Source organism: Sparus aurata, chromosome 1 (genome assembly GCF_900880675.1).
Source record: "Sparus aurata chromosome 1, fSpaAur1.1, whole genome shotgun sequence".
In the NCBI taxonomy this organism is placed as follows: Eukaryota; Metazoa; Chordata; class Actinopteri; order Spariformes; family Sparidae; genus Sparus; species Sparus aurata.
The window spans coordinates 1768289-1784017 of NC_044187.1; the positions used below are offsets into that span (position 1 = coordinate 1768289).

The 15729-nt window shown below is 47.0% G+C and overlaps 2 protein-coding genes across 3 annotated transcripts in view; both read right to left on the minus strand.

Annotated features, from left to right (window-relative positions):
* Positions 1 to 15729, minus strand: part of LOC115573677 (NACHT, LRR and PYD domains-containing protein 3-like) — a 249496-nt gene that overhangs the window by 99611 nt on the left and 134156 nt on the right. The gene's annotated exons all lie outside the window — the stretch shown is intronic.
* Positions 2403 to 15641, minus strand: LOC115577527 (atlastin-2-like). Of its 2 annotated transcripts, XM_030410442.1 has the most exons (14): positions 15519 to 15641; positions 11290 to 11567; positions 10266 to 10400; positions 10022 to 10126; positions 9875 to 9925; positions 9137 to 9193; positions 8924 to 9016; positions 8713 to 8851; positions 6958 to 7085; positions 6736 to 6792; positions 6180 to 6251; positions 5645 to 6076; positions 5385 to 5399; positions 2403 to 4870 (listed from the first exon to the last, which is right to left on the minus strand). In XM_030410442.1, the coding sequence occupies exons 1-14, from the start codon at positions 15577 to 15579 to the stop codon at positions 4760 to 4762; spliced, it is 1734 nt and encodes a 577-aa protein (XP_030266302.1). In that variant the 5' UTR covers positions 15580 to 15641; the 3' UTR covers positions 2403 to 4759. The 2 variants fall into 2 exon arrangements, with proteins under 2 accessions (XP_030266302.1, XP_030266350.1); XM_030410490.1 differs by lacking the exon at positions 5385 to 5399.

The following is a 15729-nucleotide window of genomic DNA, read 5'->3' on the forward strand; positions in this document are numbered from 1 at the left end:
TGGGAGTGTCCTTACTTAGTGTGGGAGTGTCCTTACATAGTGTGAGAGTTTCCTTACAATGTGGGAGTGTCCTTACATAGTGTGGGAGTGTCTTTACATAGTGTGGGAGTGTCCTCACATAATATGGGAGTGTCCTAACATAGTGATGGAGCGTCCTTACAGTGTGGGAGTGTACTGACCTGGAGGACTGAGAACCTTCACCAACACAGAAACTCTGGACGACTAAATATTACAGAATAAACAGTCGAGACAAACATGAGGAAGTCCAGTCTGAGGTAAAGTTAAAGCAAGAAGGCAGAACACGAGATGCGACAGCACAAAACATCTAAATGGGTTATTACAAGTAAGAGAAATAAAAATTAAAAAACAACTTTACATTTGTCTGTAAAGGGGTAAAAGTAAGATTTAAAAAGTGATTTAAAGAGCCTCATCTTTCTCTTCCACCGCACGAGAAGCGTTTAATTCTGAAAAGAAATCTGTGATTACAATTATTTGTTTGGCAGAGCTGTAATGTCATTCAGACATTACTGACGTGTGAACAAACGGAAGCTTTTGACTTCACAGTGGAAAGTTTGGTTGTTTAAAACTTTATAGATGCACGTGAGACAACAAACCTGCAGGAGTCCAAAGTCCACACAGTCTGTCCTCCAGGAGGCGTTCAGGTACTTGTGTAAAAACAGTCTCTGGTAAAAGTATTGATACAGCTGCTTTATTCCAGTAAAGTAATAGATTACAGGCTCTGACATGTACTCAGAGTATCAGAGTAAAAAGTCTCCCTCTGAAGGACATTTGTGGTCAAAGCTAACTGAAGCTCACGTCATATTAAGACTATTAAAGTTAAAGGTAGAATCAGTAGGATTTGTCCCAGCTGTTCCTGAACGCACCACAAAGACAGTTGATTGTTGAGTCTCATTCCCAGGACGTCAAATAGACACATGTTGGGTTGGTAAAGCGTCCCGAGCAGCAACAAAGAGAGAAAATCAGAAACTCTCTGCAGATACGAGACACTACTTCACAGTAAAGACTTTTGGTCTGGTTCAGTTGAGGATTAGGGTTCTGGAGGGTTCTGGACATATGCTCCATCAGCACACGACTGCACGACGAGCACAGGAGACTAGGAGTTTGAGAAACTGAAAAAAAAAAGTGAAAACTTACATTTAAACGGATGTTGAGTGACTGCAGGGAGTGACAAGTGAAGAGCGGCTCCATCTAGTGGCCGAGTTTGGACCTGATGAGTCCACTGTGACCCGTCTCTGTATTCATGCATTTAAAGTGGCTGCTCACTACTTCCTGTTACTGACGAGGAAACTAAAACAGAAGGAGGCGTCCTCTCGTCATGAGTCTCTGGTGCCAGCTGTGTTGAAGTCTATGGGAGAAACACTACAGAGACGAGGTCATCTCATCTGAGTGTTTCATCGCTCCTGTTCTCAGTGTGATTACAGCCTCGTCAGTGAGGTTTGATCGGACCTGACCCGTCCTGTTCACGGTGTTGATAAAACCTCAGGAGATGACCTCGTCTCTGAGGCGTTTCTCTCATAGACTTCAACACAGCTGACACCAGAGAGGACGCTTCCTTCTGTTTTAGTTTCCTCGACTTGATCACAGCACATTTTATCTCCATTGTGACAAACTGTTCCAACGTCACTGAGTGTTTGTTTATTGGGGAAATGTTGCATCTCTGTAATAAATGAATCAAAGAGTTAGTTTTAGTTTAGTTTGTAACGTGTCATGAGACGACTTCTGCTGTGAGCTGGTACTGTACAAAGAAAGACTGATTGAGTTCATTACTAATTAATTTGTAATAACGTCCAAAACATGTATTTTTTATTACGTCACAAACAGCATGAATGAATTTACAAACATGATAACTTTACTTTTGTTCTCTGTGTGCTTCAGACCGCTGCTGTGTTCGGTTCCCTCGACAGAACCCAAAGATGTAATCAGATTACAGATAATATAAAAGGGTTACAAGTTCGTTTGGACTTTATTCGAGAGAGCAGCTGCAGAGTGTGAAGAAACGTGAAGACATGCAGCGAAGGGCCAAAAGGTCAAACCTGAGCTGATAATCACTAAATGCATCGGAACACAATTGTTAAAGTAAAGTAATCCTCCGACCCGACGGTAACTAACTGATGACATCATCATCGTTTGTAGAAATCCAAAACTACAAATCGATTAAAGACTTTAAGAACAGAACGTCGCTGTTTAACATCTTCTGACACGACAAAGAAAACACTCGAGTAATAAACTTTTAAAAAGGAACAAGAGAAGATTAAGTCTGACTGTGACGTTTGAATCAGATACTCAGCTGTCGTCTGTAAAGCAGAACCAGCACCGCCTGCAGGGTCCAAACCCCCCGACAGCAGAACCACAGCAGCTACAAAGAGAAGGACACCACTCTGTGTGTTGTAGGAGTTTGGTTTAATATTGTACTGAAAAATAAATTAACGAAAATAACTTTTAAAATGCAACAGAAGACGAAAGAAAAGAGAAAAAAGAAAAGATCCAGATTATAAACATTCTTTGCCAGCAGGGGGTGGAATCGCAGTGCTCATGGAAGATTAAATTTACAAATATATATATAAAAAAGGAATTTATTAGACATATCCACAAATCACGAAAGCATTCCTTTACATCCAGTGAGCTGAATCTGGTCTACCACCCGAACCGTTGTTCTTCCAGCTACAAAAAGGTCTAGAAAATTTATATTTATATATGTATATATTTCATACACATGCCCTGTGTGTGGATGAGGCTGTAAAAAACTAAAACTGTACAAAAACAAAAAGCACACAGTGGTGATGTTGTCGTGGATGGAATGATGATTAAAGGAAAAGAAACTCATGGTTCAGGAAAAACAACCGTGTGATGACGAGGCCGATGTTTGGAATGAAAACGTCGAGTCATCCGATTGGCGGATTTTGGCTTAAAAACTGAAAAACTTGAGCCCGTCGTCACAGAGTGTTCGTCGTGTAGGTGAGGTGAGTTTTAGTGTTTCACTCAACAGCTTCTGGTGCTTCAAACAAAACAAACAGGAGGAGGTGCTTCAGTCTTCAGATTCATCAAGATGAGGAAGAGGAGGAGGAATGACACTCGAGTTAAATAATTAAATATTATCTACAGGAGCAAAAATTAAAAAGCTTCAGTCTCTGACACACTGGCGGTCAGATCGAGAGGACTGAGATCGTCATCGGGTACCAACATGGAAACATGTCTGACATCTGACCTTCATGTTTGTGCGTCAGATACAGAGCTGCTGCTCCAACGCCACAAACGTCATCAACATTTAGAGAGAAACAGCAGAATACTGGAGTCAGGATCAATACAACAATACAACAAACATCATCAGGCTCATCTAAAATCACCAGACACTCTGTCGGTCCGTACGTCAGTCGTGTCGTGTGACCAGCCGACATCTAAAAGACTTCTTCAGGAGCTCAGCTGGTTTCAGGGTCGTTTAGCTCGTCTTACAGTTCCATGTTCCCCGAGTCAACAAACTCACAGAGGTCTCGTTTGGAACGACACAAAACAACAACAACTACAACAACTGTCGGCAGACGCTGCTGAGAACGTCTGAATATTAAAACTAAGTGTTAAACGTACATGCAGTGGAACCTGTGCAGCTACATCAGACGGGTGTATGCTAACACTTTTAGCTCAGCAGCTGCATGAAGACTTCATTACCTGATCTGAGACCAGATTTACACCTTTTATTAACATGATGTGTTCTCTGCTGCAGACTGATCACAGCAGACGAGCTGATGGAGACTTCTGATGTTTCTTTGGTTCTTTCTCTGTTTTAAATCAAGTCTCAGCTGCTTCAGTTGCTCAGCAGAATGCTAAATGCATCAGGAGGATTTTACCTTCTGTGTTCCCCCTCACGTTTTGGGAAGGTTCAACTGAAATGTTGTTTTCTGCATCAGGCTGCAGCATGAGAACTGTTACTGTGACCTCACAGATGTCACTCGGGTCCAACCTCTGAGGACACCGAGCAGACGTCTGGACATAAACCGTTGCTGGACGACAGGCAGGAAGGTAACGTCTGACTGAGGTCGCACATGAGGCTACGCTAACAAATCCTGAGCTATCAATCAGTCAGCTGTGAATGGTGAAGCAGTGTTTGTTGTGATGGTCATTCCAAACAAAAACCATTTAGTGTCAGAGATTCAGATTTTTGATTTAAACAAAGTTGAAAACATCGGTGAGTTTGAGATTCGGGGTTAGTGAGAAGAACTGTAAGACTTCCCTGAAACCGAGCCGTCCTGGACCTCGTGTCAGCTGCAGTGTTCTGCCCGGGTCATCAGTCCGCTCGCTCTGAGCGCTCTACGAGTAAAGCTGTAAACTTTGGTTGTGACTCCTCCTCGTGGCGCCGCCCAGCGACGGAGACGACAGGGAGGAGGAGAGGAGGGAAACCATGACGAGGGGTCTGTGGTCATGCTCTTCATTCATACATTCACATAAATGGGAATCATTAATGTCGTCATCCTGCAGGTGAGCACACACCTGCAGGATGACCGTCAGTGATAGAATAATGGCCCCTCCCACCAATAAATACCTAAACCCCGCCCACTGACAAATAATAAAATACATCACACCGCTTCATCCGCGTCTACAGCGAGTCCTTAAACCTACAGCCAGCACGGCGAGGAACCATCATCTACAGCCGGAGACACAAACAGATTTACACGTCTCAAACCGTCCTACAAACCGAGCAGAGGGAGGGAGAGGGGGCCACGTGACAGGGCGGCATGGCGTGCTGCTAGTTTTTCTTCTTCACGTTGTTGTTTGAGGCGAGCCGGGGCCGTGGCGCTGGGATCAGGCTCGCCAACGGGACTCGACTCCGGGCCACCTCGAAGAGCTTGGAGAACACCTGGAGGAAGAGGAGGAAGAGGAGGAAGAGGAGGAGGTCACTGCGAGGTCCTAAACACTCTGACCAACAAACACACAAAGGAGGAAACAGTTCTGGGACATAAAGAGCAACTCTGAAATATTTCTGGAAGTCGTTCGTGTCAAAAGAAAACTGTTCCTGCTTTTGGTTCCAGTCCATCACAACATCTCGTTTCGCTGCTATGCAGACGACTCACACATCTCACACATAATCTAAATCTGTTGACTGTTGGTGGGATTTCTTGCCTCGAGCTGAGAGGAACATATAATGATCAGCCTCACTGGACTAATTTGCAAATTGAGATCCGAACCGACAACGAGAACACATTTTTATTAAAAAGCTGTGCGTGTCGTTTACATGTGGACGTATCACATACGTTTCACAAAGTCAGGTCTGACAAATGACTCGAGTGAAGCGGAGCAGCTGATGTCACACAACTGGACCGACCTAAAAGCAGCTCTGCAGGTTAGCAGAACTTTAATTCCTCGGTGCTCACCTTTCGAGGAGTCCTCTGGAAGCATTGAGAGAGAAAATAAGAGGAAGTGTTAGAGGAGGAAGAGGAGGAGGAGGATGGAAGGGTGAAGGATTACAAAGCACCGGCTCAGAGTTTACAAAATGTGATGGAAACTTTTCACTGATGGTTAAAAGTGGCGAGAGACTTCATCAAGACAACTAACTGTTTTATTCCTTAAAAACTAAATGATCTGATGTAAAAGGAGGGTTTGTATTTCAGGTTTTGTCAGACTGACAGCTCACCTGTTCCCAGAGGGTTTCAGCCACCTGGTCGATGACTCCTCCCACCTCGCGGAACTCTCCAGAGTATTTGACGTAGGCCCAGATGCAGAGCGCCGTCAGAGCCACGCCCATCACCAGGTTACACAGCGTGGCCACAGAGTTGATGCCCACGAAGCCCGTGACCAGCGACACCACGTACATGATGAACATGACGGCGAACAGCGTGGCGGGCGTCCGCGCGGCGTAGAAGATGTTCTTGCCGTCGTTGTGTTTGCTGAAGTTGGCGTAGGCCTCGTCGAGCTCCGCCTCTAGCTGCTCCTGGTAGCGCCGGCAGAAATCCTCACCACCCATCTTCTTAACGGAGCGGAAGTGTCGCACCGACGCCTGCCGCAGATCCATGTGGCGGCGCTCCAGCTCCGCCGGGGAGATGTAGGGTTTGTCTCCGCCGCAGACCTGCAGAACAAATCAGCCAAGACGCCATTAAAGTGAAGTAAATAACTGATCCCGAGTCTGATCTGCACGCTCCAACATCAAACAACAGGAAGTGATGCGTTACCTGCTCCATGCTTTTGTTGTACGCGTCTTTGGCTCCTGCTACAGCTGCAAGGTTATTAGCTTCAGCTGTCGCCTGGGAAACATGACAACACATGTCAGGAGGACCAGAGTCAACACGCGATCACTTATCGACACGTCAACATGTTCACGCTGTCATCTTCTGATCCTCAGTTTGAGATCCTTTTCTTTATAAGACGCAGTTACTGTAGTTGGCAGACCTGAGCTAACTAGCCAACAGTAGCTTCTGCTAACAGTATTTAATACCAACTCTGGTGAAACTCTGCCAACTTATCCGTTTTAATGTTAAACTGACAGGTGGCAAATTCTCACATATTGCACCTTTAAATAATGATGATATTAATCTTGGATTTTGTCTTTTTCCTTTTGTAAGAAAAATGCTTTTTAAATATGTTTGAAGTTATTACATTTTAAAACAAGCTGTTCTCAGAGGAAACACTGAAGCTGGAAAGGTGGCAGAAAACTACAGACTGAACCTTTAATCTACAGACTGTTGGACGGTGAGACTACGTGACGTAGACTGTTGGAGCTGGACTGACCTGCAGCATGGACTTGGGGTGAGGAAGCTCCTCCCCCTGGTAGATCTTCATGTAAGCCTGAAAACACAAACACAGAAACCTGATTCTCCTTCTACAGGTGCAGAAACACTTAGAGACAGAAGAACCACCGTCAAACTGCACTTTAACCACCAGACCGGGTCAGAACCAGCTGTGTGTGGCTGCTGAGAGCTCAGTGTTGAGCAGATGTGGTCAGTAACTCACCTTGAAGTAGTGCAGCAGGTCTCTGCAGGTGATCTTGACTCCTCCGATCTCTTTTTCCACCAGGTTCTCTGGAGAGAGCAGCGTCGGGACCAGATTCACCAGCTCCTTCTTAAACTCCTCGTCGATATCTGAGTCACAAACGGACACAAAACATAAAGTATCACCACGACTGGCTGCTTCCTTCAGTGAAGCGTCTCAGACTGATGAAATACAAAACTGTTCATCATCACCTAAAAAGGATCGATATCAGCAAAACCACTTGTCCTAAATGTTGAATTCCCTGCAGACGTTCCTGAGAAGTGAAGCGACGTGAGCTCGCGGTGAATCTGACCTCTGACCAGCAAACTAACCAGTTCATGCTCCAGTCCAGGAGGGAGGAACGGTACCGCTCGCTACGGACCTCGTCATTTAGGATGTGGCTTTATTGTGCTTATTCCAAACATCATCATGTCAAATAATTAAAGTTACATAAAGTAAAAACACTTTGCAGCCTCCTGGCTTTTGATAAAGAGGAAAGTGGTCAGAGGGAACAATGTGACGTGGATCTGTCCTGGTCCCACTGGAGTTCATCTGGACAGACAGGACCAGTTTGATTAAAGGCATCAGACAGAAACTGCTGGTTCTGCTGGCAGCATTTCCCCGTTCTGCCTCCACACACAGACACCACTGGGTGGCAGCGGCGCAGAGTGAAGCATGTTTGCAGGCGTCAACTTTTCTGTCCACCATTTTTGTTCCCTCATTATTAAATTCAACACCAAAACCAAAAATCTGCCCACAGCGAAGATCTGGCTCTCTGCTCACCATGTTCACTGTGACGCCTTTACACCATTCACATACTGAATGGTGATTGGCCAGTTACCATGTAGGGTGTTCTCCAGTTACACACTGACCTGCTCTCACAGCAGCACACAGAAACATTATTCAACATTAAACTGCAAAACTAAAGAAAAATCTGTAAACCAAAAGTGTGTTTTGAGCCGTGGATGGTTTCTCCTACAGTTCGACTTTAGACTTTTATTTATCCCACATCAGGGAAATGTACTTGTCACAATAGCAGGTAGACAGACATACAATAAGTACAGGACTTGGAATACTAAAAAAGATTTGAATAAGAGAGAAAAGATAAAATATAGAAAGGACAATACGTTATGTGCACTATATACACAGGAGGCAAAAAAGTTCTAAATTCAGTTTAATATGATAATAATTTGTGGGAACTTTAAAGGCAAAGAAGAACCAAACAACCTCAAACATAATGTCTCCAGTGTGAAGACAAGAACATGTTGAATTCACAGCAGCAGAAACATTTTCTCACTCTAAAAACAGACGATTCTGTTCAGAGCATTTAACAAGGACTCAAAACAATGTTTCCACTCTGTATCACGATACTGTGACGCTCCTCTACAGCTGGGCGACAAAACCTGAATCCAAATCTGAGATTTCTGATTCATAACCATCAGTGATGTTGATTTCATGACGACCAACATTATCAGCCTATTGATTCCATCCCCACATCCTGCAGGTGAGACTGCCACGTCTGTGATTTGTATCTGAGGCGCCAGAAACAGGAAACAACAACAACAACAACAACTCACATCCTGAACTCCTTCCTTATTTATGCGGCACTGGATGTTTGATAAGGCGTGTCACATTTAGATCAGGTGATGAACATATTCTGACATTCGCACCGAGCACAAAAGAACAAACTGAGTGGGTTTAAGAGGGTCAAGACAAGAACAAGTCTGTGCACTTCACCTCTGAGCCGTCCATCAAAGTGTGGGTTGGTGGCCACCTTCAGGCCGGGGTGAGGCAGCAGGAAGCAGCCGATGTTGGAGAAGCAGGAGTGGATGTGTTTCCTGACGTTCTGCAGCTCCTCGTGTTGGTTCTGCTTCACCTGAACAACAAACGTCAGACGTTTTTATATCAGTCTGTTATTAATGTACATTTATAAAAAAGTGACACCAACCTGCAGCCGTTTCTCCAGGAAGCTCTGGCCTCCCTCCAGACCGTATGGATGCTCGTAGGGGTAACTCCAGTCTCTGATCAGGAACATCAGCGTCTGAACGGACAGAGACAACAAGATTAAAACCTTCTGCTCCTCCAGCAACACAAATAATAACAACTGCACAACCTCCAGGTGACAGAGCTCGTCTCTCTCAAAGTGATCAGAGGATCTCACCTGGAAGGGTTTCTCGTAGACCTCCTCCATGGCCAGGCGTCCGTACTCAGTGAAGAGCTGAGAGGAAACAATCAGAAACAACACAACACGTCATGAGAGACAGTCAGTACAGGAACAGATGTGATTGTTGCAACAGCTCCGTCCGGTCTGTGAGAGCTTTTCCATTCTGGGCTCCGAGCACTCGCTGTTTAAAAGCCTTTAATGAGACACGAGTCACTGGTGTTCGGAACAACTGGCTGATGTTTGCTGCCTCGCTGCAGCTCATTCTTTGTCAGCAACCGTTTTTAAATTAATGATCTTTAAAAACTTCCAGCTCAAACTAGTCCTGCGTCTCTCTGACTGACTGCTGATGAGCAGCTGCGACCAAAGATAGAAGATGTGTCAGCCTTCAGTCGGAGCTGCTGCTCTGCCTCATATGGCTGCTGAGTTTAAGGTCAGAGGTTAATCCTGACATGAGCGCATCAGGAAGAGAAAACACCCTGATATGGAGATGTGCACTCCGGCAGAGCTGCTGCGGTAAATCTGCTGGATTAGAAACCAACAGGTCAGACCGTCTGCTCGTCAGCTGGAAGGAGAGGTTCTGCTGATGGCTGTCACAGAACACGGTTGTTAAGAAACCCTGTGATTAAATTACCTTCTACTGTTGAACCAGATACCTCGATATTGTGACATTACTGCAGTGAAGCTAGCAGGACTTTGTGTGCTTGTGTGAGCGGTTCTGTGGTGGTGCTGACTCACCTGGAGGTGCTGCAGGTCGTCTTCCTGGACATTCTGGGACAAGTTGTACACCTGAAACACACAAACACACAAACCAAGACATCAACCTGCTGCCATCACAGAAGTTCACTCACAGAACTCTGACAGTGACACAAACAGACGGCCGACCTGGACGGAGCTGGTCATGGTGCTCAGGGCGAACAGCGTGGCGCAGTCTTTGATGGTGGACTGGCTGTCAAACGCCCCCTGTGTGTCAATTAGTAGAACTGCAACCTGCAACAACAACAACGTCATCATTCAACGAGCTCCAACTACAACGAGATGTTGTGTGTCAGCTGGAATTACCCCGAACACACATGAAGTGTAACTGGAGGGAGTGAAGAGTTCAGAAGGTGTGATTCTGTAAACTGACCTTGCAGCCGTCTGGTTTCTCCACCACGAACACCTCGCTCCAGGCCAGGATGCCCGTGGTCTCCCTCTCACAGCCGCCTCGCCAGGTGAAGCCGGTCAGAGGCTCCTCCTCCTCGCCGACCCACGACTCAGGCGACTGGACGGAGACACGAGGGTGGAAAACTTTACATTTCAATTATGATTAAGGGTCTTAATTTGTTTTTCTTTAGTGACCACAGCATGCGTGGGATAATCATTCTGAGATGTTTCTAATAATCAGACATAGATTCCTGTCGTCCATTAACTCCTGAGAATCGTCAGTTATTAAAGGTTTAAATAAAGGTTTTTGAAAAGTCTTAATAAGCCTTTCTTCTGTGGGACGATCACAAACGGACACAGAACACGCAGCAGTTAATCAGTCACAGGTTCCCAACGGATTCTTTGCAACCTGCACAGGATGTTTGTGATCAGTGACCCCGCCGTGACCTGACCTGTGTGGGCGGGGCTTATTCTACACATAAAGATGGCCTTTATGTGTAATAAGCAGCAGCGAGCTCAGCGGAGGCCCAGCCACAGAGCCGGCCATTGTGCCAGCCTAAAATCCTCTTTACAGCCCGATGAAACCCTCCAGAATGTTCCTCAGTGCTTACCATAGATTAACACACACACACACACACACACACACACACACACACAAACACACACACACACACACACACACACACACACACACTCTGTTTGCTTCCTGCTGCAGGGTTTAAAACCCACAACAGCTGACTGGACGTCAAACATATCTGTGTCCACATGAAAAAAACAAAACTGAGTTCAGGGATGAAATCAGAGGAACCTTGCTGAGCTTTCCCAGTCGTCATGGAGACACATGTTGATAATGACTGTCATGATTTCATCCTTATAATCATCAGGTCAGGAATGTATATAAAACACTCTTGATACTCATAAAAAGGTGACACAGTTTAAAGTACTGTTGGTGGAGTCGGACCACCGTCCAGCTGGCGGGGACGACACGACCTCGGGCGACAGCGTACCTGATTGTACATGAAGCGCAGCATGAAGTCCAGCAGGAAGGACTTGCCCTTGCGGAAAGCTCCGGCCACGGAGACGACGACCACGTGGAGGTCCTGCACCTCCTCCTGCAGCAGCAGCCGCTCCAGCGCCTCCTCCTGCAGCGAGAACGAGTGCTCCCCCTCGTCCGGCACCACGATCTGCACCGGTCTGGCCACGCCCTCCACTTCCTCCTCCAGCAGGTCGTCTTCCTCCTCCTCACGCCTCATCGGGGACGTGTCGGATTTAAACCCGTGGCCACCTGAGAGAGGAGAGACGAGGTTAAAGGTTTTACTGACCAGATCTCAAAGCTGAACTCTTACACATCTCATCTTTTAACAGGTCTAAAATCACAGTTTGACGTCTCAGTGATCATGTGATCAGCTCGACTGAAACACTGAAGACAATCACAGGAGACGAGATGATGTCACTTAAATAAATCTAAACTTTGACTCAGTGGTCAGGACGGTCTACAGTCTGACTGCAGTTCTGATGGCCCAGTTTCCTCACAGGGATCAACAAACTCTCTGGTGGTCTGAAGCTTCCTGACCTCCTTCACAGGAGCTCGGCTGACAGGAAGGCTGAGGGGAGTCACTGCTGTTCCAGGACGGCTGGCAGGTTTACAGTAAATGGACGGAGCCATGAGTCAGTGTTGTTCTCTGGAGCCAGATTTTAACCTCCGGGCCGAAGCCCTCAGCGCTCCTTGTATGGCAGCATTTACACTCCACTGGTCCTGCAGCTCCTGGAGATTTCAGGACATATCTGACTGGTTTAGGTGTGTTTGCCTTCACCTGACACGTCACAGAGCAGGACTGTGTCATGTCTCGCTCACTGATCTGAGATCAGGACAGTAAATACCACTGTAGAGCAGCGAAGTCGCTGTGGACCTGGTAGTTAACGTGACAGTGCTCAGTCAGACTGTCTTGTGATGCCACAGCTAACCAGGCAGCCTGCGGCCTCATGGGAAGAAGAGTCTTCATTCAGGTCGGTGGTGAGCTGGTCGGCCATGTGAGTGCTCTGCAGGCAGCAACACAACAACACAACAACACTCATCTGTGTCCAGATCACTGCTGCACATACAGGCTTCATCCTAAGACATAAATAACATACAGGCCACAGTAAATCTGTGTGGGACACCTCTCAGAGGAAGATGACGACGATGATGATGATGTGTGCTCTAACTGAGGCTTTTAAGAAGAAGAGCAGTGATCCGGTTAATCCAGCGTCCCAGTGTTCAGCACATGAGCTGCCCGAGGACAAACACCGCTCCAGTCCAACAGAGAAATGAAGCAGAAAGTTCAGACGAGCCGACAGAAACCGATTAGAGAATAAATGAACAGTCATCTGATCAGCTGATGGCGTCTTTTATAAATACTCTGCTGTCGTTAATACAGCGTGTACCATGACCGTCGTTTATCAGTCAATAATCGATCCAAACAAGCTTGAAATACTGATCACCGGAATCAAACACAGGACCAACTTATCCTTTAAAGAAGACGTTAGGTAAATGCATGAACAGCTGATGTGTACACTGCAGCTGAGTGTTTGGCTGATGAGCTGCAGACTGAGCAACATTTCATTCATTATTACAGGAGAGCCGGAGTGAACAGAACCGAGGTCCAACGAGCTGAGGCTGAGCAGAGCAACTCATCAGTTACAGACGGACAGAAGTTCTTATGTGAGTCAGAAAACACATCAGGAGTCCATTAAGACAACACGGTGCAGCAGTGAACACACGTGGTCCTGATCAGACAGGTCGAGCTGCTGGATTCCTGTGCAGTCGTCTCAGAGCGCCGATCGTCAGGTGAGATCACCTGCAGCCGGCAGCAGAGGAATCTGGTCCGACTTCTACTCACGTCAGCAGGTGGTCCTGTTCAGCTCTCAGGCACGTCAAGAACCGGACAGAGGACCCACAGAAACACTCACAGCCACCGTACATGTCGGGTACGAATGACTCAGATACAGTAACAGATCGATGAACGGTTCTTTGTCGCTGTGCAGTCTGGAGAGTTCAGGTGTGACATGCGAGTCTGGAGCAGCAGGCCAACGATCCCAGAACAACAAATACATAAGAAATATCAAAATCCTGATGACAAAACATCTGTGTGTCAAACCTGCATGTTTTCATGCACCTGCAGGCCCGGCTCTGCTCCGTTTGACTCAGCACATCGGCCCAGAGCGGCAGGACTGTGCATGCCCACTACAACAGGTCCACCTGCCTGAAGGTGTGTCGTCGTGTGTCGTGGTCAGAGGAGCGGCGGTGAACATCTCCTCATGCAGCACGATCAGACGAGGCAGCTAATAAAGTTCCACTAATCAGCCTCTGAGATTCTGATATCTAACTTGGTCACATTGTGATTTACAAAGCATTTCGATTAGTTGTGCAGACCATTATACACCAAACCCCATTCAGAAATCTGCTGGTTTAATGTTGATGTATTTCTGTATGAGAGAACAACAAGAACAGCCTCAAGACTTCCTCCTCCAGTTAATACAACTCATCAATAAGAACCAGTCTTATCTTCAGTACTGGATTCTGACATGTGTTATCAAAAACATGCATTTACAATTTATGTCAAGTTTCATGTGTGTCAGGATATTTAGTGACGTTCAGGTCCGATCCCCAGTTATCAGAAATCAAGGAGACTGAAACGTATATTTGCAGTAAAAATGAAAATCTTTGTGTCAAATGTTCAGTACTTCATATTTCCTCTCCACTCTCCATTGATCTGATAAACTAAGTTACTTTGGAGATTCAGATTGGTTCCGTCTCAGAGTTCTAACTGATTATATTAATACTTGTGTGATAACGTACACTGAAAACTGAGATAGTTTCTGATCGCTGTCATTATGTGGAAACCTGCTGCTGCAACTCTGCAGCTTTGAGAGCACACACACACACACACACACACAGTGTTTTCTGCCCCACTTTGGTCCGAGCACACTTTGTACAGTTCCCCACACACACATCCAAGTCCAAATGAGCTCTCTGCAGCTGCAACAACACGAGCAGGACCAGCCTCATGTAGCCTGACCTGCAGTTACCAGGTCCATCAGGGTGTAAAACAGCTTCAGTGGGTCACCAGAACCAGCGAGAGCCCGTCAGACACGATCCAACACGTACTGTAACTCAGCTCAGACTGACGGCTGATAACATTTCAAACAGCAAGCTGGAGTTTGACCATGAACCAGCCTGTGTACTCAGCAGCGGTCAGTAACCCGGCAGGTAGCTGAGTGGTAATAACCAGGTATTCAGCTGTAGTGCTGGAGCAGGACTCCACCTGACAGCCAGTCACAGCTTTACACGCCAAACTACATTCATAAAATCACATATTTAACGTCGCTCTGCCTCTTTGACAGAACTCCTGCCGGACACCGTCACCCTGTGGCGTTAGTTAAGGTTATCCAGTACCATCAGAACCGAGTCGATCAGTGTTCTCTAGTCCTCTACACGAACACATTTAAAGTGCAGAAGGGGTCGGGTTCTGGGCTAAGTTAGTGTTGTGGACCCGCTAACGACAAACGGACCTTTGGACCGAATCCACCGACAGTTTAACTGCTACGGCTTCGATATGAGACCGAGCTGAGAGCTCATATCTGTCAGGTTGAAGCCGGTTCTGGTGAACCACCCTGCGGTCCACTGCAGGTGTACCAGCCCAGCTGAGCTCACACGACAATCCACGTTAGCCCGCTTCACAGCTAACAGCAGGCTAGTAGCGTTAGCTGCGTTAGATAAACAGCTTTTAAAAACAGCTGAACAATGAAGAATTAGCTCGAAGATGCTAGCTGCTATGTTAGCTAGCAGCTATGTTAGCTGCTCCGCTAACAACAAACAGTCAGCGGGCTGAAGGTGAGCAGCTGGACGGCTTAACAGCCCGCCTCACACGGGGCTCCGCGGCAGAACACCGCGCACAGCCGGGACCAGTCGACCTCGGTCCAAACGCCCCCCTCGGTACCGGACAGCGGACGTGAAGCTCCGTGTTGTCGGGGATATTTACCCGCTCGGACGGCGCGACGCGTTTAAACCGCAGCAGGATGCGAAACGACAGGAGAGCGATTATTCGACGGAGCGGAGCAGCTTCCCCGCAGCGGCTCTCCATCACGCTCCTCTCCCGCACAGCAGCGTGCGGGGGACACACGCGTGTTCGGAGAGAGCCCGCAGTGTTCCGTCGCGTCGGTACCATCGCGCACAGCTCGGCGTGTGTTTAATTACCTTCTTTAAAGATGCTGTTTTTGTGATTCCGCTGCTTCAACCTGCTCTCCTCCGCCGCCATCTTTCCTGACCTGCTGATAGCAGCAGACTGCGCTGACGTCACCGAGCTCACTGCCGCGGCGGTGTCCGCGCGGTCCTAAAATACGGACATTAAGCCCCGCCCCCTGTTGCTGCTAGCTTGTGCTGTGCTAGCATCAACAGAGCTGCTGTC

Coding starts and splice junctions, on each gene's coding strand:
- LOC115577527 (XM_030410442.1), bottom strand. CDS start 15,579: ATGGCGGCGGAGGAGAGCAGGTTGAAGCAGCGGAATCACAAAAACAGC. Junction 8,852..8,923: donor TCCTGGAGAAACGGCTGCAG/GTTGGTGTCACT, acceptor TTTGTTGTTCAG/GTGAAGCAGAACCAACACGA. Junction 6,077..6,179: donor ACAACAAAAGCATGGAGCAG/GTAACGCATCAC, acceptor TTTGTTCTGCAG/GTCTGCGGCGGAGACAAACC.